The sequence below is a fragment of the Nannobrachium achirus genome (genome assembly GCF_963921795.1).
Source record: "Nannobrachium achirus genome assembly, chromosome: 22".
NCBI lineage: Eukaryota > Metazoa > Chordata > Actinopteri > Myctophiformes > Myctophidae > Nannobrachium > Nannobrachium achirus.
Genome location: NC_137829.1, coordinates 30,741,137 through 30,766,051, shown reverse-complemented (window position 1 = coordinate 30,766,051; position 24,915 = coordinate 30,741,137). Strand labels below are relative to the sequence as shown.

The 24,915-nt window shown below is 39.1% G+C and overlaps 1 protein-coding gene across 1 annotated transcript; it reads right to left on the bottom strand.

Moving 5' to 3' along the window:
- LOC308307574 (ADP-ribosylation factor-like protein 6) lies at positions 1-24,128 on the bottom strand (the record flags this gene model as incomplete). The annotated part of the gene is made up of 8 exons (XM_080752842.1): positions 1-8; positions 18,096-18,151; positions 18,661-18,790; positions 19,970-20,064; positions 20,808-20,876; positions 22,602-22,663; positions 22,858-22,908; positions 24,006-24,128. The coding sequence occupies 8 exons, from the start codon at positions 24,126-24,128 to the stop codon at positions 1-3; spliced, it is 594 nt and encodes a 197-aa protein (XP_080608968.1).
- Positions 24,129-24,915: the final 787 nt, after the last annotated feature.

Below are 24,915 nucleotides of genomic sequence, written 5' to 3'. Positions count from 1 at the left end.
TTACAGCTCTGTGGGACCCGGAGGACAACAAGAGATACAAGGCACAACTAAAGATTAGTTACTTTAAAAAGTATGAGTTCCCATCCTTTTTCAACTGATGCTGATGGTATTTCTTCCTACTATTTACTACTGTATCTATCTACTGTTATCAATGTTGTTATGTTACCGTATTTTATTATTCTGTTGTCAACAGAGATAGATGGTATATTTTAACAGTGCCATTACATGTTTCCCTAAGCCAGTGGTTCTCAACCTGTGGGTCGAGACCCCCAGAGGGGTCCCCAAATAATTGTGGGGGTCCCCAGATGAAAATAGCAGATCTACATGCTCACGACGCCTTGCGTGTTGTGAGCATGTAGATTTTCACAATAGAACAGTGTTATACAAAATGTAATGCCTCAACTCTTAGTGCTTGTCAGGGGAGGCTCTCTCCATTCCGACATGTCGCCACTCCGAAATGGACTTCTTATTGTCGGAGTGGCGACACTCCCCATGGGCCTAAGGTTTAGGGTAGGGGTAGAGATAGGGTTAGTGTCGGAATGGAGACATGTCGGAAAGGAGACATGTCGGAGTGGAGAGATGCACCCGCTTGTCAGAGAGGAGGGGGGGGGGTCCCCAGTTAAAGTATGATTATTTTGGGGGTCCCGGCCCGAAAAGGTTGAGAACCACTGTCCCTAAGCAATCGATCAGAAGACTGCAGATGACTGAGAAAGCTGATGCAGCTTCAGTTCTTACTGATAGGATTGTAAATCATATCACTGCAGTTCACCGAGAAATCAGAGACTTCATTTCAAAATCATCTCTGTCGGATGGAAAACTGTCACTTTTCAGGATTCAAATTTAAAAAAGAAAACAGCAAACGTAGCAGATCTACAAGCTCAAAGCGTGTCTCTTCGCGCCATGCTTCGAGCTTGCCGATCTGCTACTTTTTGATGCTTTTGTGTGAAGCTGTTCTATGATCACTTTGGGAAAAACACTAAGTTAGAATGTGGAAATAAGGTTTCTGCCCGACAGCAACGGAATTGGTTTATAAAGCACGGAATGCGGCAGGGGTCTTCAACGTTTTCAGGCCCCCTTAGTTGAGAGAGAGAGATGAAGCAGGGACCCCCACAACCTCTTCATAGATTCCATACAGTTTCATTGTTTGACAGCACAATCATCAGTGTTTTTTGGATTCATGTCAATTTGTGTTTTCAGATATTTAACCACTTGAACTGTTAATACTTAACTTGACCTTTCACTCTGGACTTGGTCTGCTCTTTTTTTGCCTCTACACCAAACCTCTTTGCCAAAAATAGCTTATCTACAAGCTCACATGTGAGCTTGTAGGTCTGCTATTTCTTGCTAAAGTTCTCAGAATATGGACGCTATAGGGTTCAAGAGGTTAATATAAAAAAGGAATCTAACAAAGATTTTGGAGGACCCCCTGTTGAAGACCCCTGCTTTAGGGCTAAAATATAGTTTTGATCTCGTGCCACCATGAACCATCCAGGCCTCTCAGGTCCTCTGGGACAGACAGGACCGCTTTCTGAACCCAGATTCAGACGTATTCATTACATATCTGAAAACAAACTCCCAGAAAGCTGGGGCTCTGCTTTGCTCGCTACATCTCTGTCCTTTTAAATCAAAGCTGAAGACTGTTCTGTTAGCCACTGCTTGTTACTGAGGGTTTTAATCATTTCTAATGCACAGTAAACTTCATTCTCTTATCTGTTTTATTTTAACTTATTTTGCGTTCAAATGTCATTTTGTAACGTGTTTATAAATGCTTCTGAAATGCTTTATAAAGCATGCTTTGAATTGCCTTGAAGTGTGCTGTACAAATGAACTTGCCTCGCCTGATATGTTGTTATTAAATGTCATGTTATTAATGTTCAACAAGAATATGCAAATCCCAAGGGTGGTTAAGCATTGACTGCGGTTCAGTTTACTGGACCTTATTCTGTTGCTTCCTCCTTGGTAGAGTTTTGTAGAGTTGTATAGTTTTTACAGTGCGCTCATAGGGATCAATGTCTGTTCTTTGTTATGTACAGTATGTCAGTAGGAGACCAATGACCACAATGGAAATGGAATTAAGTCTTTGATGTAAACAAGACCGTAAAAGGACTTATTTGGGATGCTCCTTTTAGGCAGGGTGTTTGACTGTACTTGTACTGTACTAACATTTTTTATTGTATTGACTATACTGTTCTCCATTTTTGTCTAATAAAATACTCAATCAATCCAGTGAATGCATTGTACTTGTATTTCCCCTTTTCAGCCTAACATTCAAATAAATCGACCATCGTCAATCTGCTGTTGAACTAAGCCCTACCGAAGAAATCCTCTCAAATCAATCATTGATCAGTGGTGGAAAAAGTACTCCATTTTTGTACATGAGTAAAAGTATCAATACTGCCAAGTCCAGAATTCAAAATGTACTTGAGTAAAAGTACAAAAGTATTGGTATCAAAAAGTACTCATTATGTAGAATGTCCCATTTCCAAGTTTTCAAATGTATACAAATCTTTTGAAAATAGCAGATCTACAAGCGATGAGACGCATTGTGAGTTTGTAGATCAGCTATTTTCAAATGGCCGAAATGTATACTGTAGGATTGAAGTGTTTAATCGATGTTTTGTAATGATAATCAATCTAAAAAGTAAGTAACTAGTAACTAAAGTTTTCAAATGATTGTAGTGGAGTAAAAGTACAAAGTTTGGATCCGAGATGTAGGGGAGTAGAAGTAAAAGTATTGGTCATTTGAAATACTCAAGTAGGCCTATAAGTACCTCAAAATTGTAGCCTACTTAAGTACCTAAGTAAATGTAATTAGTTACTTTATGCCACTATCATTCACCTTTACTTTCTGATGCCTTTAGCGGTGGAAAGTAACACATTTACTCAAGTACTACTGTACTTAAATACACTTCAGGTATTTTTATTTTTACTTTACTGGAGTAGTTCAAATTTTCAATGAGTTTACTTCTACTCTCCTCTACATCTCAAAGGCAAATATTGTCTTTCTTTTATTCTACTATAGTCATCTGAAAATGTTAGTTACTACTGTAGGTACTTTGGAGATTTTGATTATTATTACAAAACCACTTCAGACCTATATATATATACAGGTATACTCTGGCAATTTGAGAATAGTCAATCTACAAGCTAAGCTTATAAGCCACAAAGCGATGCATTGTGAGCTTGTAGTTCTGCTATTTTCAAAGGATATTTAGGCTACATTGTGAAATGGGACCTTCTGCAAAATGAGTAGGCCTACTTTTACATTTGGTACTTTAAGTACATTTCGCTGCCAGTATTTTTGTACTTATCAAGTACATTTTGAATGCCGTACTTGTAACATCCTACTATTTATACAAAAGGATACTTTTACTCAGTGATGGGCAAGCTACTTGGAAAATATAGTGAGCTACACTATTAGTTACTCTTGATTAAATATAGCTCAACTACACTACAAGCTATCCCCAGAGAAATGTAGCAAGTTACACTACAAGCTACAGGACAAAAATAGCCAGCTACATCAACACTACTTTTTCTTTCTTCTTTTTTTCCACCAAACAAATGCACATGCAGGCAAAGAATGATGGCAAAACAAATGTTTATTATAAAACAGACTGAAACTGGAAACCTTCTGTCTGGCTTTAAATTAAATGTATACCCTTCACTATTTGGGGACACTAGCCTACTCTACTGTAATGACTGTTCTATTAATTTATTTATTCATCCAGACCGTGATGGCCCATCTACTTGGAAAATGTAGTAAGTGACATTACTAGTTACTCTTGATTAAATATAGCTCAACTACACTACAAGCTATCCCCAGAGAAATGTAGCTAGTTTCCGTTACGCTACTTAGAAATGTAGTTAAGCTATGTAGCTAAGCTACTTGTAGCTAGCTACTGCCCATCACTGCTTTTACTTAGGTAAAAAATCACACCCAATGTGAAGTGAGCGGTGGTCGTGCTTGCATAACGTCTTCAATTGGTGATGTAATACAGGCTACACACACGCACATTGCTATGGCAAAACGCTGAGGAAAACACATTGCTATGGCAAAGCGCTGAGGAAAAGTGGCTACAGATAGGTCTAGGATGTAATTGGTGATGTAATATGGCTACACACACACACACACATATTGCTATGGCAAAACACTGAGGAAAACACATTGCTATGGCAAAACGCTGAGGAAAAGTGGCTACAGATAATTGGTGATGTAATATGATGTAATATGGCTACACACACATATTGCTATGGCAAAACGCTGAGGAAAACAATGCTATGGCAAAACGCTGAGGAAAAGTGGCTACAGATAGTGGTTGCAGATAATTGGTGATGTAATATGATGTAATATGGCTACACGTGCACACATTGCTATGGCAAAACACTGAGGAAAACACATTGCTATGGCAAAACGCTGAGGAAAAGAGGCTACAGACACACGCACGGCCACTCTATGGAGCGGTTTACCACCGCTCAAAAATGTGAGTACTGTACTTCCATCACTCTTATCAGTTCTACCAGTGGCAGACATGACAGTAGATATTACTAAAAGCTCTACTATTCAGTGTAGGAGACTCCTTATGACAGTAGATATTACTAAAAGCTCTACTATTCAGTGTAGGAGACTACTTATGACAGTAGATATTACTAAAAGCTCTGTGATTCAGTGAAGGAGACTCCTTGTAAACTCTGCAAATGGACCGCATTGGAAACAAGCCTCCTGGGGGGCTTTTAGCATGACCTTTCCTGTCCTACCTGTACTGTTAACAATCCTGCTAATACAAGCATTCAGTGTCATGCAGATCGTTAGATTATTAATCGATTTATTTTATTAAATGATTGGTTACCAAATCTTGAATTGATTCATTCAATGAATTATATTAACTGCTGCAACCCCTATAGTGGCTTGTGTTGTACAATGGAGAGGCTGAGTTATATTTTACTTTGTGTATGAATTGAGGCAGTACTAATTCAAATGATACCACAGAGTCAAAAAGCCATTGTTTGGCCTTTCTCCAGTGGCCAGCGGATGTTTCTCCGGGCAGACAGACAGACAGACAGACGGACAGGCAGATGTTTGTTCAGTGTGACTTGGCTGCTACTGAGCATTGTTGCCATGTCTGCTTCTTATAAGCAACTTTTGGCTTTTTTATTCTGTAAAGCATGCTTGTCACTATTGTTCGTTGCGGGTTTGCGTTTTTGCCCTAAAATCACGCAAAGTGGTACACAGTATCTTTAAAGTCATGTCATCAACATGAATCTGTCCCATTTCCCATATTCCCTCCTGATTGGCTACGATTGCCCTCTAAAGTGTGTGTATACGACCTGGCGGTCGATTATCTCCGGATTAGGGAGTCTTACTGGTTTGAGCTTGCTTCCATTTTTTTAATTATCATTTAAACCAGTGGTTCTCGAATAATTTGTAATGGACCCCCAAATGAATGAATGTATTTGTCCCCTAAACCCCCATCTGAAAATGTTTTGTGACAGGGATCCCTGTGCCAGGTTATCGATGTTTCAGATCCACAACACGTGAGCTTGTATCGATCGGTATACACATGGTCTATTTTCAAATAGCCGATATATATACAGAATATAGGTTTAAAGTGCTCATGTGGCCTACAGTTGCTTCTTTGGGCTTGTTGTTATAGACCTGGTTGCTTATTAATTTATCTCTCACAAAATCTGGCAACGCCGGTACCGAGGCCTCTCCCAGTCCTAAAAGCACTCACTCACTCACACACACACACACACACACACACACACACACAAGCCCTGTTGTTCTTACTGATTGACAGCACCACAACAGCATGACAAAGCACAACAAAGTGCACTTTGCAAAAAACAGCAGCACGCTCAAAACAGCCAAATCAGGCACAAAAGATGAGAGAAGTTTCTCACTGTGAATAATCATACTGTAACTAAAATAAAACTGATATGCATTGCGTGTTAGCTGGCTTATAGTGCAGTGGTTCTCAACCTTTTCAGGCTGCGACCCCCAAAATAATCATGTTTTAACTGGGGACCCCCCCACCCTGACAAGCACTAAGAGTTGACATTTTGTATAACACGGTTCTATTATGAAAATAGCAGATCTACATGATCGGCTATTTTCACAATTTCTGCCTCTAATATTTGGCAATTTGGCCAATGTTTAATTTGTCATTTTAGAGGTATTAAAAGGTCCTTAAATTGTCACTTTAGAAATGTGCAGATACCCTCTATACACTTAAACTTTATGTTGGTTTGTTTAATGTTGAGTGAGAAAACAACGTTGCACATTAAGTTAATCACCTGGGGACCTCCCCAAACATTCAATTCAAGGACATTGAAACAGATCATAGACGGAATGTGTTTGCTATGTTTCTATAGTTGTTTAGACAGAAAGTGTTTCTATAGTTGTTTAAGCATATTAACACTAACGTCCCTAGTTTGGAACATTGGGCATAACAGGTGAAACATGCAGCCTAAATACTGTAGCAGATCTACAAGCACAAAACGTGTCTCAATGTGACCCGTTGTGAGCTTGTAGATCAGATATTTGGTGTTGATGGGGGGGAACGGAGGGTCCAGGTTCTGACACTTGGGCGACCAGTGGTGGAAAGTAATTAAGTAAGTTGTACTCAAGTACTGTACTTGAAGGCCTACAATGTTTTGCTTTAGGCCTGCTTGAGTATTTCCAATTTTAAATTCTTTGACTTCTACTCCACTACATCGAAGAGGCAATTATACTCCACTACAATTATTTGACAACTTTAGTTACTATACGGTAGTTGCTTATAGATTTTAATTATTATTACAAAACATATAACATTAACCACTTCAGCCCGATATACTTATATACAGTATAGCCGAACTACAAGCTCATGCACTGAACTTGTAAAACTGCAGCTCTGTGAGCTTGTAGATCTGCTATTTTCAAAAGATGTTTATACATGACGAACCTGTGCAATGGGACATAGGCCTACTGCTGAGTACTTTTACTTTTACTTTTGGTACATTTTGTATATTTTAGTATATTTTGATTTTGATACTTTTCTAGGCCTACTCTTACTCAAGTAAATTATGAACACCGGCCTTTTACTTGTAACAAAGTATTTCTACATTGTGGTATTGATACTTTTACATAGGTAAAAAATGTTTTGTACTTTTCCCATGGGTTTTATAGTTACTGTTTCGAAAACATCAGGTTCGGGGACCCCCAGCGGTCCAAATGGACCCTTGAAGATCTGTAACTCAGAAAATAATTAACAAACCCGGGATCCTTGAAGTGTAAAAGCTTGAGAATCACTGGTTCAAGTATACTAATATACACTTAAACCAAGTATAGCCTACTAATATATACTTAAACCAGTGAATATTAAATATTAAAGTCTTACCTCTGAGGAGCACCTGTCCACAGGTGTTGAAGTGTTGTAATCATCCGTCGAGTGTTAATGATGCATCTTGACAAGTTCCACAGGAACGAGGAGAGGAGGCATCACTCTGCTGTCTGCCCTGCATGGTGAAGAAGTGATAGGTCTCTGACGCTCTATTGTTCTAACTTCTGCAACCATAGAATATGTATATGTCATCGATTGGTTGACCTGTTCCTATTCTGTGCCTTTCACCCCTTTGCTCTTCCTCTATTTCTCTCTCCTCCTCTCTTCTCACAAACACTGGAGCGCGCACGGAAAGAAAAAAAGATTCTGATTCTCTCACTCCTGCACCCCCTCTGTCTGTCTGTCTCTCTGTCCAGTGTGTGTCAGAGATGAGAGTGTCCAGTGTTGGAGGTGATCAGTGTGGATCCCATTAGCCTCTGCAGCAGCAGCGTACGGTCAGGGCCATTAGGTCAGTGCAGAGAGACTTTTACTGTAGGCCTACGTCCCCCGAGGCAAAGCATTGGAGACGGGGACAGAGACACAAGCCACCATGTCACCACCATGACACCAGTGGTGGAAAATATCAATACGGCAATGTAGAAATATATGGAAGCATAAACCTGACGTAATTAAAACGAAATGGCAAATGCGAAAATTAAATTGAAATAACAGAATTGCTTTTTAATTTTCAGGAAATGCACGCATTTTTGGAGACACAAATTAATGTAAAATGCAATGGCGTTTACATTTTCTATGTACAGGTGCTCATTCTATGACTAAATTAAAATTATAAATAAAAGATCATTTCAATTTTAATTTAAAAAAATGACCGCTAATTTGTTGACAATATTAAAATGAAAATGCAATTTTGAAAATGAAAATGAAATAGAGAAATGCTTTTTAATCTTCAGACAATGAAAGCATTCTTTGAGACAAAAATGAATGTATAATGCAATAGCATTTCCATTTAATAAAAGGCCATTTGATTTAACATTTTCAATAAAGGCCACGCTAAATAATTGACAATATTAAAATGAAAAAGCTACTTTGAAAATGTAATTTAAATAAGGGTAATGCTTTTTATTTTTAAGCTAATAGATGCATCTTTTGAGACACAAATGAATGTATAATTCAATAGCATTTACATTTCATCTCCATGTGTGCTCATTCTATGACAGATTGTAAAAGCAAATGCAAATCCCATTTGCGATTTCATTTTCCAATTGTAGCTGCTGAAAACATGACAGAATTCAAATGGTCCTTTGGTTAAAGTGATGGCGCAGGAAAGTGACGTCATAGGAGTAATCCTTCAATGCTGCCTGCTTATAACCTTGACATACCCAACCCGTACAGTAGGTGGCACTCACTCACAGACAGACACTCACAGTGGAGATCCAATGGTCATAGTAGACTGTCACTGATCTGATCTGATCTGATCTGATACATTGCAAGTAGAATCAAACATTTTTCCACCTCATGTGATTGAATTTATCCCTGCCCAGCTCAACAACCCATTTCGCTCGCGCGCGGGGGGGGGGGGGGGGGGGGGGCGGTTCTTGTAATCAAACATTTTTCCACCTCGTGATTGAATTTATCCCTGCCCAGCTCAACAACCCATTTCGCTCGCGCCGGGGGGGGGGGGGGGGGGGGTCCGCGGGGGGTTGTCGCGGGGGGGCGGGGGGGGGGGGGCGGAAGCGTTGTGAGCTTGAGTGAAGCTTGGCCAGACCTGCACTGCAGTCCTGTACGTGTACACTGCCATCTACTGTACGGGTTGGGTATGTCAAGGTTATAAGCAGGCAGCGTTGAAGGATTACTCCTATGACGTCACTTTCCTGCGCCATCACTTTAGCCAAAGGACCATTTGAATTCTGTCAGGTTATGAGCGGCTACAATTTGAAAATGAAATAGCAATGTGGTTTGCGTTTGCTTTTACAATCTGTCATAGATTGAGCACACATGGAGATGAAATGTAAATGCTATTGAATTATACATTCATTTGTGTTTCAAAAGATGCATCTATTAGCTTAAAAATAAAAAGCATTACCCTTATTTAAATTACATTTTCAAAGTAGCTTTTTCATTTTAATATTGTCTATTATTTAGCGTGGCCTTTATTGAAAATGATAAATCAAATGACCTTTTATATATACATTTAATTCTGTCATAGAATAAGCACAACTGCACATTAAATGGAAATGCTATTGCATTATACATTCATTTTTGTCTAAAAAAATGCTTTCATTGTCTGAAGATTAAAAAGCATTTCTGTATTTCATTTTCATTTTCAAAATTGCATTTTCATTTTAATATTGTCAACAAATTAGCTGTCATTTTTTTAAAATTCAAATTCAAATGATCTTTTATTTATAATTTTAATTTAGTCATAGAATGAGCACCTGTATATGGAAAATGTAAACACCATTGCATTTTACATTCATTTTTGTCTCCAAAAATGCGTCGATTTCCTGAAAATTAAAACGCAATTCTGTTATTTCAATTTCATTTTCGCATTTGCCATTTCATTTTAAATATGGCAGGTTTTTGCTTCCATATATGGAAGCATAAACCTGACGTAATTAAAACGAAATGGCAAATGCGAAAATTAAATTGAAATAACAGAATTGCTTTTTAATTTTCAGGAAATGCACGCATTTTTGGAGACACAAATTAATGTAAAATGCAATGGCGTTTACATTTTCTATGTACAGGTGCTCATTCTATGACTAAATTAAAATTATAAATAAAAGATCATTTCAATTTTAATTTAAAAAAATGACCGCTAATTTGTTGACAATATTAAAATGAAAATGCAATTTTGAAAATGAAAATGAAATAGAGAAATGCTTTTTAATCTTCAGACAATGAAAGCATTCTTTGAGACAAAAATGAATGTATAATGCAATAGCATTTCCATTTAATAAAAGGCCATTTGATTTAACATTTTCAATAAAGGCCACGCTAAATAATTGACAATATTAAAATGAAAAAGCTACTTTGAAAATGTAATTTAAATAAGGGTAATGCTTTTTATTTTTAAGCTAATAGATGCATCTTTTGAGACACAAATGAATGTATAATTCAATAGCATTTACATTTCATCTCCATGTGTGCTCATTCTATGACAGATTGTAAAAGCAAATGCAAATCCCATTTGCGATTTCATTTTCCAATTGTAGCTGCTGAAAACATGACAGAATTCAAATGGTCCTTTGGTTAAAGTGATGGCGCAGGAAAGTGACGTCATAGGAGTAATCCTTCAATGCTGCCTGCTTATAACCTTGACATACCCAACCCGTACAGTAGGTGGCACTCACTCACAGACAGACACTCACAGTGGAGATCCAATGGTCATAGTAGACTGTCACTGATCTGATCTGATCTGATCTGATACATTGCAAGTAGAATCAAACATTTTTCCACCTCATGTGATTGAATTTATCCCTGCCCAGCTCAACAACCCATTTCGCTCGCGCGCGGGGGGGGGGGGGGGGGGGGGGCGGTTCTTGTAATCAAACATTTTTCCACCTCATGTGATTGAATTTATCCCTGCCCAGCTCAACAACCCATTTCGCTCGCGCCGGGGGGGGGGGGGGGGGGTCCGCGGGGGGTTGTCGCGGGGGGGCGGGGGGGTTGTCGCGGGGGGGCGGGGGGGGGGGGGGCGGAAGCGTTGTGAGCTTGAGTGAAGCTTGGCCAGACCTGCACTGCAGTCCTGTACGTGTACACTGCCATCTACTGTACGGGTTGGGTATGTCAAGGTTATAAGCAGGCAGCTTTGAAGGATTACTCCTATGACGTCACTTTCCTGCGCCATCACTTTAGCCAAAGGACCATTTGAATTCTGTCAGGTTATGAGCGGCTACAATTTGAAAATGAAATAGCAATGTGGTTTGCGTTTGCTTTTACAATCTGTCATAGATTGAGCACACATGGAGATGAAATGTAAATGCTATTGAATTATACATTCATTTGTGTTTCAAAAGATGCATCTATTAGCTTAAAAATAAAAAGCATTACCCTTATTTAAATTACATTTTCAAAGTAGCTTTTTCATTTTAATATTGTCTATTATTTAGCGTGGCCTTTATTGAAAATGATAAATCAAATGACCTTTTATATATACATTTAATTCTGTCATAGAATAAGCACAACTGCACATTAAATGGAAATGCTATTGCATTATACATTCATTTTTGTCTAAAAAAATGCTTTCATTGTCTGAAGATTAAAAAGCATTTCTGTATTTCATTTTCATTTTCAAAATTGCATTTTCATTTTAATATTGTCAACAAATTAGCTGTCATTTTTTTTAAATTCAAATTCAAATGATCTTTTATTTATAATTTTAATTTAGTCATAGAATGAGCACCTGTATATGGAAAATGTAAACACCATTGCATTTTACATTCATTTTTGTCTCCAAAAATGCGTCGATTTCCTGAAAATTAAAACGCAATTCTGTTATTTCAATTTCATTTTCGCATTTGCCATTTCATTTTAAATATGGCAGGTTTTTGCTTCCATATCCATAATGCCATGGAGACTTGAGTTCAATAATATTTTTTTGTATTTATTGCATCCAATAATGTCAATAATTTGATTACTATAAATGTACCCCCATTGAAAATATTATTGAACTCAACTGTTACTTTCTATGTGGGTTGTGTGTGTGTGTGTGTGTGTGTGTGTGTGTGTGTGTGTGTGTGTGTGTGTGTGTGTGTGTGTGTGTGTGTGTGTGTGTGTGTGTGTGTGTGTGTGTGTGTGTGTGTGTGTGTGTGTGTGTGTGTGTGTGTGTGTGTGTGTGTGTGTGTGTGTTCCACCTTACCCCATTTCTCTCTAATCCAATAATAACCTATAATAGCTTATGCTGTTACATAGCCTACATACAGAATCACAATACATACAAGATTCTAAACAAACCTCCTGGTTTTCTCCTCCTTCCTTGTGTCTCTGGGTGTGTAATGCTGCCATCCAGCTCTTTGCAATCAGCAGCACTTGTCAGTGACAGACAGGATTAGACTCTCTGGCCTTGCAGCTATAGATGCCATTTTAATACTGAACTCTTAATAGCCTTACTCCAACACACTAATCCTGTGATTAGTGGCTGAGCATGCATGACATACACCTTACCGGCAGTGTTGACAGGTTTTGTGATAGAAAGGATTGATTGATTGAAGAGTTTATTAGCAAGTTTGCAACAGAAAAAAGTACAGTTTCAAGACAGCACAAATCACTGGTACAAGGTCAACTAAAAGGAGATCCTAGAAAGCCTTACGGCTTATTTACACAGGAACGACACTTTATGTATCTCATATAACATTGTAAGAAAGACGGATAAAACATAGTACTTTATCTAGGATAACATCAATTTCAAAAGCAGAAAAAGCATGACATCAACAAAAGCAGAAAAGGGGGGGGGGGTGGGAGCATGCATGGGGGCTTAGTCTATTTACAAGTCACGAGTAGCAGCCAATTTCATACCAATTTTGAAGGAGGCTATAGGGATTTGCTCTCCTTTAAGGCTTGTGCAGGGCGTCCCACATGTTGGTGGTATAGCAGGAGAACGAAGTGGAGCCTTGTTTAGTGTTAAATCTACGTTGAACATGATTGGTGGAGCCAGGGCCGCCCCAAGGCCTTTTGGTGCCTGACTCGCAACTGGCTGTTTGGTTCGACACCCCTGGTCCCAGTTTAAATGACCAGGGAGTTGTAAGGCTTATACAGTATGAAATGCATGGCCGATGCCCTCTCCTCCATGTCTTCACTCTTCATGACTGGACCACACTCATGTCATCACTGTTCTGATATGATCTGGAAGAGAGGAGAAGTCAGATTGCGTGCATGTGTGTGTGTGCGTGCGTGCGTGCGTGTGTGTGTGTTTGTTGCTATACTTGAGAGCACCGGTGACAACATTGCTTGTACAATGGCTATTTTAAAGGGCTCAGAACAGGTTCAAAATGACAAAATGGCATTCATAAAATCGCTGTCCTTATAAAGGGATCCCTGGCTAATATGACAAATATGCCATAATAAATTATGCAAGTGCAGTATGTGTCCCTCTATAACTACAATGTAAAATAAATAAAACCATAAAATATTTTATTTCTTCTAGAAATAGGCTAGCTAATCTTTAACTCAAAAGGGGTAATGCCCGTGGCAAGTTGATGATGTCATAAAACCATGTGTGGTCTATCGCTATGGAATTTATGGCATGCATGCATGTGAAAATAAAAACAAACGTAATACTTCATAGGGTTAATATGAGCATCAAATCAATATTTAGGGATAGACCACACATGGTTTTATGACATTTCTTCTTGCTTCTAGCTATTTCTAGAAGAAAGACAATATTTAAGTTTTTGTTTTATTTTACATTGTAGTTATAGAGGACAATTATAATCTATTAAGGCATATTTGTCGTATTAGCCAGGGATCCTTTTAAATGTTGGTATCCTCAAAAGTATTGTAATACAAACGTGTGTGTGTGTGGGTGTGTTTATTCAGTATTGCCATTTTTTTATTATAATTCAAATTGTAATATACGTGGACACGTATAATTTTTTCATGTGCCCCCAACATGCCTAGAATTTGCGGTAGCTGGGCCATGGCATGAAAAACAATGATCTTTCCACTCAAGTGGAAAATGTTTGTATATTTTCTTTAGAAATTACCACAGACACAATCTCTTAGAACCAGGGGCGTCACAAGGGGTAGGAAAGTGGGACTGAGTTACCAGGGCCCAAGGTGGAGGGGCCCTAGTAACTTTAGCTATTGAAAAATAGCAGATACACAAGCTCACAGCGCGGCACAGAGTGCCGCGCTGCGAGCTTGTAGATCTGCTATTTTCGAAAAGTCGTGAATATGTGCGCAAATCTTTGAATATATGTATTTTTTAAGTGAACATTTGTAACACAAATTTTGCTTCTGGGGGGGGTCCCTGGAACTAAATATTTTGAGATGGGGGGGTCCTTCACATGAAAAAATGTGAGCATCACTGACATGGAAACATAGGTTTCTTGGCACACATTTCACGATTTTTTAAAAATAGCAGATCTACAAGCTCGCAGCACGGCACTCGGTGCCGCGCTGTGAGCTTGTATATCTGCTATTTTTCAATAGTTAACATTCATGGGGGGCCCGCAGTGAATCCTTGTACCCAAGGCCCAGAATTTGGTGTGACGCCCCTGCTTAGAACTATGCTAAACTAGACACATACCACCATCACAAACACAGTGTTTGTACGTAGAATACTTACTGTGTCATTTGTTCTAGAAATACAAGAGAATATAATGGTAGTCTCAATAAGAGGTACACATTATGTATACAATGTATTCTTTAGTGCATTCAGAATATACAGTGCTATAATAACAATGATATACACATAAGCCACAATGTTTTACTTACGTGTATTTGATAATATCAGAACTATTTAATAACTAGGCGGTAGGTGTATTATGAGTAAAGTGCATGAATAAAACATTGAGTATTACCCATTCCCTGCAAACTTAAAATATGGATGTGCGCTTATAATGCCAGGAAATATTAATATTTTAATGTGATCAATTGTATGAGTTTGACCAGAGAGATGATAAACTACCCCCAAAAACACCACTAGAGCGCGCCATCGTAACACTGTAAACATTACAGGTCTCTGTATGAAGCTGTGTGAAGAGCTCCTCCTCTATGGGTTTTTAAATGGCGGCGCACCAGAGTACACAACGGGCGGATCTACGATTCGTGGCAGATCGTTCACATTGACCTATCGTCCGGGCAAATGGTCGGATGCAGACGCCACACAAAAAAATCAGAATGAAAATCCGACCTACTGAAGCGGCGTTATGGATGTTGTTAGTATGTTAGCAGGCTAACGGCTGGGAGCGGCCCTCTTACACAGAGAAGGACTGAATTACCAGTGACGTCATCAGCCTATCCTTTTTTTTCCACAGTCTATCGTTACAGCCAGTACAAGGTAGGGGAAACCGTTTGCGCCACTAATATATCGAATATAAAAATTGCTTTTATATAAAAGTCGATCTGAGAGTTGATCGGCAGAGAGCGCCCTAATAACAATGTCGATCTGAGAGTCGATCGGCGCTGAAAAGGTTAAAGCACAGTGGTGGAAAGTAACTATAGTAGGCTACTTTGACTCAAGTACTGTACTTGTACTGTATAAAATTTCAAGGTACTTTTACTTTACGTGGTTATTAGAAATGACTATACTACTACTCTCTCCACCACATATCAGATGCAAATATTGTACTTTTTAACCCTACAATTATATGAAAACTTAGGTTATCAGTTATGTGCCGATTTAGATTTATTGTTGTGATAAAACATACATTAACCAATTAAGCCATATTTTGTATTAGAAAATAACTGATCCACAAGCTTGCAGGTTGTCTATTTTAAAATAATTTACACCTTTTGGGACGTTCTGCTTACTTGAGTACTTTTAATAAAAAAAAATGTTTAATTTTTTAAACCCTTGCTGACCTGGCTACAGTAGGCATCACCGGGAAGGCACTAAAGTGGCTCTCCTCTTACCTGTCATGGAAAGCTTTGCTTTCATCCCCCTGAACCCTCCAAACCGGAGTCCCCCAGGGATCTGTACTTGGCCCTCTCCTTTTCTTCCTGTACACTAAATTGGTGCTGTCATCTCTGCTCACATCCTATCCTATCACTGCTATGCTGATGACACTCAACTGTTTTTGCCCTCCCCCCTTCTGCCACCCAGGTGGAAGAACACATTGCTGCATGTCTGGCCGACATCTCACAGTAGATGTCAGCCCACCACCTCAAGCTGAACCCGGACAAGACAGAGCTTCTCTTCTTCCCAGCTAAGTCTTGCCCCATGCAAGATATCACTATTTCCATAGATAATGCATTGGTGACTTCGGTTCCAACTGCAAGAAACCTTGGTGTGGTCCTGAACAGCCAGCTAGGCACACTTTGCATCAGTCACCCAATCCTGTAGGTTCACACTCTATTTAACATCCGTATAATCAGACCCTTCCTCACCCAGGAGTCAGCCCATCCAGACATCTGTCATATAAAAACTTGACTATTGTAACTCTTTGCTCACTGGCCTCCCGGCATGTGCACTTAAACCTCTCATATATGCTCTCTGATCCAAAATGCTGCAGCACGACCGGTCTTCAACCAGCCAAAATGTTCACATGTCTCCCTTCTTCTCCGCTCCCTCCACTAGCTCCCGGTTGCGGCCCGCACTGAATACAAAACACTGATGCTGACCTTCAAAGCAGCCAAAGGTAACGTTCCTCCATACCTGACCAACCCATACCTGATCAACCCCTACAACCCCACCCGTTCACTCAGATCAGCCAACACAGGGATGCTGACAGAACCCTCGGTAAAAACCCCAGGACAAAAATCCACTCGTCCTATAGACAATTTACCCTTTGTCAAGTCCCGCCCATTGTCCTGCCCCTCTCCACACCCATTGGTTGCTTTGACTTGGAGGGACATTCAGTGGGACATTCCATCCACTGCCATGTTAATTCAGTTGCTTCATATTGTTATTCTGTGTGCTCAATTCTAATTTCAAACGTTGTTTCAGTCAATTGGAGCTGCTCAGTGGCAGCATAGTGAATCAGCATGTTTTTAAATGTTTTTATTTCTCCAAAAGTTATCTTTTAGCTAATTCAACATAAAAAAGGCGGAACCAGGGCGGGACAAGGCAGATAGAGCCTGCTGGTTGGTCAGTCAGGGACCAACCAGGAGGCTAACAAAGGGTGGATTTTCCCTCCTGGCCCCAAAACTGTGGAATAAACTTCCCTGTCGCACAAAGAAATACAGACTCACTCCCTAGCTTCTGCCGTGGACTGAAGACTCACCTCTTCAGACTCCACCTAAACCCATAGCACTACTCTGTAACACTCAATGACCATACATGAAGCTAGTGAGTATTTTTTAGGTTTTTAGAAACGTTTCTTTTTACTGATTAAGTGCATGGTCTACGTTTTTTCTTGATTGATATTCCTATGCAGGGGCGTCACAAGGGGTAGGAAAGTGGGACTGAGTTACTAGGGCCCAAGGTGGTGGAGGGGCCTTAATTATTTTATACTTAAAGCTATTGAAAAATAGCAGATATACAAGCTCACAGCGCGGCACCGAGTGCCGCGCTGCGAGCTTGTAGATCTGCTATTTTTGAAAAGTCGTGAAAATGTGTGCAATTCTTTGAATATATGTATTTTTTAAGCGAACATTTCTAACTCAAATTTTGCTTCTGGGGGGGTCCCTGGAACTAAATATTTTGAGATGCGGGTCCGTGGCCAAATACATACCATTTTGGGGGTCCTTCACATGAAAAGGTTTGAGCTCCACTGACATCGAAACATAGATTTTTCAAAAAACCTTAGAAGGATTTGAAATATTCAAAGATTTTCATGATTTAAAAAAAATAGCAGATCTACAAGCTCGCAGCGCGGCACTCGGTGCCGCGCTGTGAGCTTGTATATCTGCTATTTTTCAATAGTTAAAGCACAGGGGCCCCACAGTGAATCCTTGTACCCGGGTCCCAGAATTTGGTGCGACACCCCTGTTCCTATGGATTTGTTATATTGTTGTTGGTGTACTGACATATTATCTTGCTTATTATAGTGATGTATTACCTGCTTATTGTAAGTCGCTTTGGATTAAAAGCGTCTGCTAAATGCCTAAACTGTAAACTGTAATGCAGTACCTTTACTATGTGTGCACCAAACACAGAGCGTACTGTACCTTGTAGCCAGTCTACCCCTTCCTGAAGGCCTTCTCCTTTGATCGCATCACTGGCACTGGAAGACAGAGCAAAGCTGTTGAGTTATTTGACACTTATTTTAACATAAAAAAAAAGAAAAAACTTTAAGCAAAATGTGCAAATCTTTGAATGTATATATTTTTAAAGCAGACATTATTTGGAACGCAAATCCTTCTTTCTCTTGGTCCCTGGAACTAAATATTTTCAAATATATAATCCTACGGGGGTCCTTGACATGAAAAGGTTTGAGAACCACTGACATAGAAACATGGGTTTTTCGGAAAACTGTTAGGATCTAGAAGACTTTTTTTCAGGTCTAAATGGGTCAATGAGGAGGGGTACCATATAATACAGTAGGCTATACTATGAGAAGAAGGGGTACCATATGTACAGTATAAGTTCTTCTATGAGAAGAAGGGGTACCATATGTACAGTATAAGCTCTTCTATGAGAGGAAGGGGTACCATATGTACAGTATAAGTTCTTCTATGAGAGGAAGGGGTACCATATGTACAGTATAAGTTCTTCTATGAGAGGAAGGGGTACCATATGTGCCAGGGTTTGTCTTTGATGTTCTCCAGACACAGTTGCTGGGACACTTTGACGGAGGACACAGCATCTTTCTGGTCCGTCTTGTTGGCAAAGAAGAGGACAGGCATCCTTCTGTTCTTTATGTCTGGAGCAGGGAAACAGTGGATGTCAGAGTGGGGTCCGGGGGTCCAGGGACCCCCAGGAAAAAAGAAAATATATAGCATCACAATCATTTTAACCACTTTAACCATTATCTTATACTTTGGCTTTTCAAAAATAGCATTATCATCACCACAATCTGTGCAAATCCATTTGTGGATCCTTGAAGTTTGAGAACTGACCGACAGGCTTACTGTATGTCTGCACCAGGGAGACGGAGACATACATGCTTACTGTACAGTCAGCCATGCTTCTTAAACTTAGGTGCCCAAGCCTCACACACCAATGGGTCAAACTCCAGTCACACTTGTGTTGGCTATTTTTGAAAAATATTGTGGAAACAATATATATAATTCGGGAAAATAAATTAAAATGTTGCTACAGTATAATGACATGCCAAATATTAGGGGGACAATTGTGGAAATGAGTGCGCACAATTAGCCAACTGATATAATAAAAATAAAAAGGAAAAAAAATCATTCATAACTTTTTTTTATGAACGTAATAATGTCTGGTTGTCACAAAATCCCAAGACACAACTGGACTTGTGTCATGGCACACTGTTTTGGAACCACTGATACAGTATTGAAGACATTCAATTCAATAGTAAAACAAAACCCACACACATCTTTGTCAGTTTGTGAAACTGTGATCTCACATACAGCCAGACGTTCAGAGACGTCCGCCTACTAATACTGGAACGGCAGCACTCCCTATGGACATCGTTGCCAATGGGCATCGCTCCCAACGGGCATCGCTCTCAAGGGGCATCGCTCCCAAAGGCATCGCTCCCAAAGGGCACTGGCCTCAACCCAGTTTAAGCCAATTGAATGAATGTAGACGTCACCAGTAGGCAGAGATCTCTGATCATCTGGGCCCAAGAGTTCAACACTTTTAATCCCTATCCTGAGTGGATCAGATTTGGATTTGGTAGTTAACAATATTATATGATTAATCAAACATATTTCTTGTTGACATAATGTCTGCTGAGATATTTCTATGATCACAGATCAAATATCAAAGTGATCCCAATGCAGTTTTTTGGTTTTATATCTACCCCAAATCCAAATCCGATCCATTCAGATTTAAGGATTCTTTTTGAAGTTTTTGGGGCCTGGCTATGTGACACTAACCAACCACTAACACTCACAGTAGGTTTTCTTACCCTGGTGGTTGAGAAGAGTATCCAGTTCCTCTTTGGCAACAACCATTCTTAACTTGTCACCACTGTCGATGACAAATATGATGGCATGGCTGTCCCTGGGGAGCACAGGACACAATGCATCATTACATCCATGTGATGTCAGAACAGGTCAGCTATATCCATATATGGAGTCTGTGAGGTCAGATGTACAGCTATTGGCCAGCTCCAGATATGGAGATCTAGGTGATGATCCAGTCGTCTCCATGTATGGATATCCAGGGTTTGAGGTCAGTGTGGTGATTCATACACTGTATGGAGATCCAGGTGATGATAGTCAGCTCCACATGTGGAGAGCGTCAGACCCATCTCAGCAGAAGGATATAGGATATTTATATATGGAGATCCCTGACATATTGGTGCTCCGTATACTCCACACATCCTACTGACTTGCCACGGGGTCTGACCTCATGGATTCCATATTTGGACCAGGACGATCTTTAGCTCCATATATGGAGCCGGCAAAGACATCTCGTGCTGGCATCAGTCTAATGTAGAACTCCATAGATGACATATGCAAGAGGAGTGAAGAACAGAAGAGAAAGAAGAGCCTATTAATTAGGCCTGCAGCTAACAATTATTCTCATAATCAATAGATTTGTGTAACTCTCTGATGATTGATGATACTTACTGAACCATTTGTTTACAGTAATTACTAAAGTTTAATTTGACTCATGTTCTGATTATTGACTATTGACTATTCAATTAATTATATCACTCTGTGTGCGTGCGTGCGTGCCTGCATGTATGTGCGTGTTTGCGTGCGTGTGTGTTTGCGTGCGTGCGTGTGTGTGCACTGTACTTGTAGTAATGCTCCCAGATGTTTCTGTATCTGCTCTGTCCAGACATGTCAAAGACGGTGAAGGACAAACTGTATGAAGACAAAATAATAAAATAATTATAATAATAATAACACTTTTTATATAGCACCTTTTTAAACAATGTTACTTACAAAGTGCTTAACAACATGATCAAAATGACATCAAACAGTGAAACATGTCGTATACAAATGCAAAAATGCAAACAGCACACAACAACAGTTTTTAATTAAAGGGACTGTTAAAGTAGCCTGACACTCAGCCTGAATTGACATTTCGTTTCACTTCATTATTCATTCATTATTCCCTGAATCGCCAAAACAAAAAAAATAAAGGGGTGTGGCTAGCGATTCAGGGTCTGGAACTAGGCTAACTGTTAAGGGTTTAAGAAGGCTTTTCTAAAAAAAGTGTCTTTAATTTAGATTTAAAAATGGTTATGGAGCCGGAAAACCTGAGGTCTACAGGAAGGCTATTCCATAGAGTCGGGGCCCTGACGGCAGAAGCCCTATCATCTTTCGTCGCCCTATTTGACCACGGAACCTCTAGTTAGTGCCAAGTCCAAGGACCTCAGGCACATAGGGTTCCAGCAGGTCACATAAATATTGGGAAGCCAGGCCATTTTAATAGTAACATTTTAAAATCTATTCTAAAAGTTACAAAATTACAAATATCTGATCAGATTCACACCCATATTACTATACATGTAGGCATTTGTGGGAAAGTACCCAAACTTTTTACTTAAGTAAATGTATCACTACTGCAATGCAGAAGCACTCTGTAAGGGTGCCCTCACACCAAAATACCTAGAGTGGAATCCGCCAATGCATTTCAATGAGAATGGATCGTTTTTTTGCAGAAATCGTCTACTGGCAAAAAACGCACCATTCTCATTGAAATGCATTGGCAGATTCTTTATTTTGTATTGTATTTTGGTGTGTGGGCACCCTTACAAGTTGGAGTACGGAATTAAAAATGTACTTAAGTACAAAAGTATTGGTGTCAAAATGTACTTAAAGTACACAAGTAGAAAGTATACTCATTATGCAGAATGTCCCATTTCGCAAGTTTTCAAATACAAATATTTGAAAATAGCAGTTCTAGTAGATCGGCTATTTTCAAATGGCCAAAATGTATATAGGGCTGAAGTGGTTAATGTATGTTTTGTAATAATAATCAATCAACAAAGTAACTAACTAAAGTATTCAAATAAATGAGATGTAGTGGAGTAGAAGTAAAGTATAGGAAATTGGAAATATTCAAGTACAAATGACTCAAAAATGTACTTAGGTACTTAGTTTACACCACTGCATGTAGGTTCTCAAACTGTCAGAACCCTGCATTGACAACAGAAAAAAAATTGTATCCTTCCATAAAGTGTGTTTTATTTGTTTTTGAACAGCACAGAGGGGGGGGGGGGGTGTAAAATTGAATTTCTCTCTTTAACCTTTTATTTAAACAGTCAAGACAAATGAATGACGAACAGCTTCTTATTTACAATTGTGACCCGATAAAAAGGCTATAGGCCGTTTTCCAGGCCAGTTCTAGCAACAGATATTTATAAAGTGGAACCAAATATAATATAACTTTTCTGTCACCCAATTACTTTCTTGATAGGCTATACTGTATACTGCATACTTCCATTTACAAATGTCTACAGAAACACTCCTCCCTGGCTTCTAAACTACAACTTTAAATTGCACCATAAATCATGTGTGGAGTCGTCAAAACTATATAATAAAAAAAGTATGAAAACCCTTGATATAAATGAATGAATGTACCTGGAACTCTTGAACTTTTCAATATTGAAACCAATGGTCGGGACAATATCTTCAGTGTGTGCCTGTTCTCACGCATGCACGCACACGCACACACACACACACACACACACACACACACACACACACACACACACACACACACACACACACACACACACACACACACACACACACAAAAGGCAGACAGACAGGTAATGGCATAAGCATGTCAACATGGTTGGGGTGTAATTTGAACCATTTGGATCTGGGTTGTTACCTGACTAACATGTTGCCATTCCAATGACAGTGGACCTAAATGACGCCAATGCTGAAAATAAAAAACAGTTTGTTCTACACAATAAAATCTTCAGTGTTCATTTATATATGTGTTATAAGGGTCCATTTGGTTACATTTGTACAAGCTAAGTGACCAGACCCCGTGGCATGTCAACATCAGCTTTAGATTTAGATTATTAATACAAAAATACGCTAAACATTTGAGCCCTATTTTATACTTGGGCTAATTCTAAAATAGACGATCTTCAAGTTCGCAACACATGGCAACGATGTGATCTGTTTTTAGAATTCACACACTTTAGTACAGTAAGTATTTGTTTTACTTACTTACTTGTATTGAAGTCATCACTTGAATACAGGTCTTTTACTTGTATATAAATATTCACCATTATGTTACAGTGTATTTTTATCAAAGTAAAAATATAAACACAGTGAGTAACTACTAATAATGAGGCTGTTTAATATAAACACAGTAACTACAAGTAACGAGACTGTTTAATATAAAACACAGTAACTGCTAATAATGAGACTGTTTAAAATAAAACAGTACCTACTAGTAATGAGACTGTTTAATATACAACACAGTACCTACTAGTAATGAGGCTGTTTAATATAAAACAGTACCTACTAGTAATGAGGCTGTTTAATATAAAACAGTACCTACTAGTAATGAGACTGATTAATATAAAACACAGTACCTACTAGCAATGAGGCTGTTTAATATAAAACAGTACCTACTAGTAATGAGGCTGTTTAATATAAAACAGTACCTACTAGCAATGAAGCTGTTTAATATAAAACAGTACCTACTAGCAATGAGGCTGTTTAATATAAAACAGTACCTATTAGTAATGAGGCTGTTTAATATAAAACAGTACCTACAAGCAATGAAGCTGTTTAATATAAAACAGTACCTACTAGCAATGAGGCTGTTTAATATAAAACAGTACCTACTAGCAATGAAGCTGTTTAATATAAAACAGTACCTACTAGTAATGAGGCTGTTTAATATAAAACAGTACCTACTAGTAATGAGGCTGTTTAATATAAAACAGTACCTACTAGTAATGAGGCTGTTTAATATAAACACAGTAACTACTATATGAGGCTGCTTGCAGACAGACTTACATTAGCAGGTTTGAGTTGGTTGATGATGGTGGTTTTGCCGCTGTTGTCCAGTCCCAGACACAAGACGTTCACCTCTTTCTTCCTGATGCCCAGCCAAGCGGAGAGCTTATCCAACAGACCCATTACCTCTCATCAATCGATTTAAATTCATTAAACACGCCACCACCTCATTGATAATCAATGTAGCCTCCTCCAATCAAGTTCAATCAAAGTCACTAACACAGTTGGCCAACATGAAATGAAAGCAGGCTGTGTATGGTTGGTGGTGTAGTGGAAGTCTGGGCTTGGGCCATGAGTTAATCCTATTATTAAAGAGGATTAGATGCTTCAAAGCACTCGGTGACACCGGTAAAATACACATATTCTACATCTGAAATTAACACATTTAATCTTAGAATGGTTAGGTCATATTGATGCTTTGGCACGAGAGAGATTGAAAATCCCCTCCCACTCATCTCAATGACAGCTTATCAGTGGTTAAGGACCCCCAAAATGTGTTTTTGGCCGCGGACCCCCATCTCAAAATATTTTGTTCCACGGATGGACCCCTATCGCAAAATATCTTCTTCCAGGGACCCCCAGAAGCAAAGATTATATTTCGGTCTATTCTGCATCTAGCTTAAGGCCACAGACCCGTTGGGAAACAAGTTTGGGTCAACTTTGTTTTAGGTCGACCTTTCCTGTATTCTGCTCACCCAGCTCCTCTCCACGGTTTACTTTACTTTACCAGAGCAGATTAATGAATATTTCAATCAATGTGATTTCATCTAATTGATTGATATCTAGATTCTATATAAAAAAAATAGTGACTAAGGTGTTCGTAATTAAATAGTGTAAATAAAGTGACTAAAGGGGTGTGTATCTTCTCTAAGCACAAACTGACGTCCAATTCATGAAAGAAGAGGGTGTA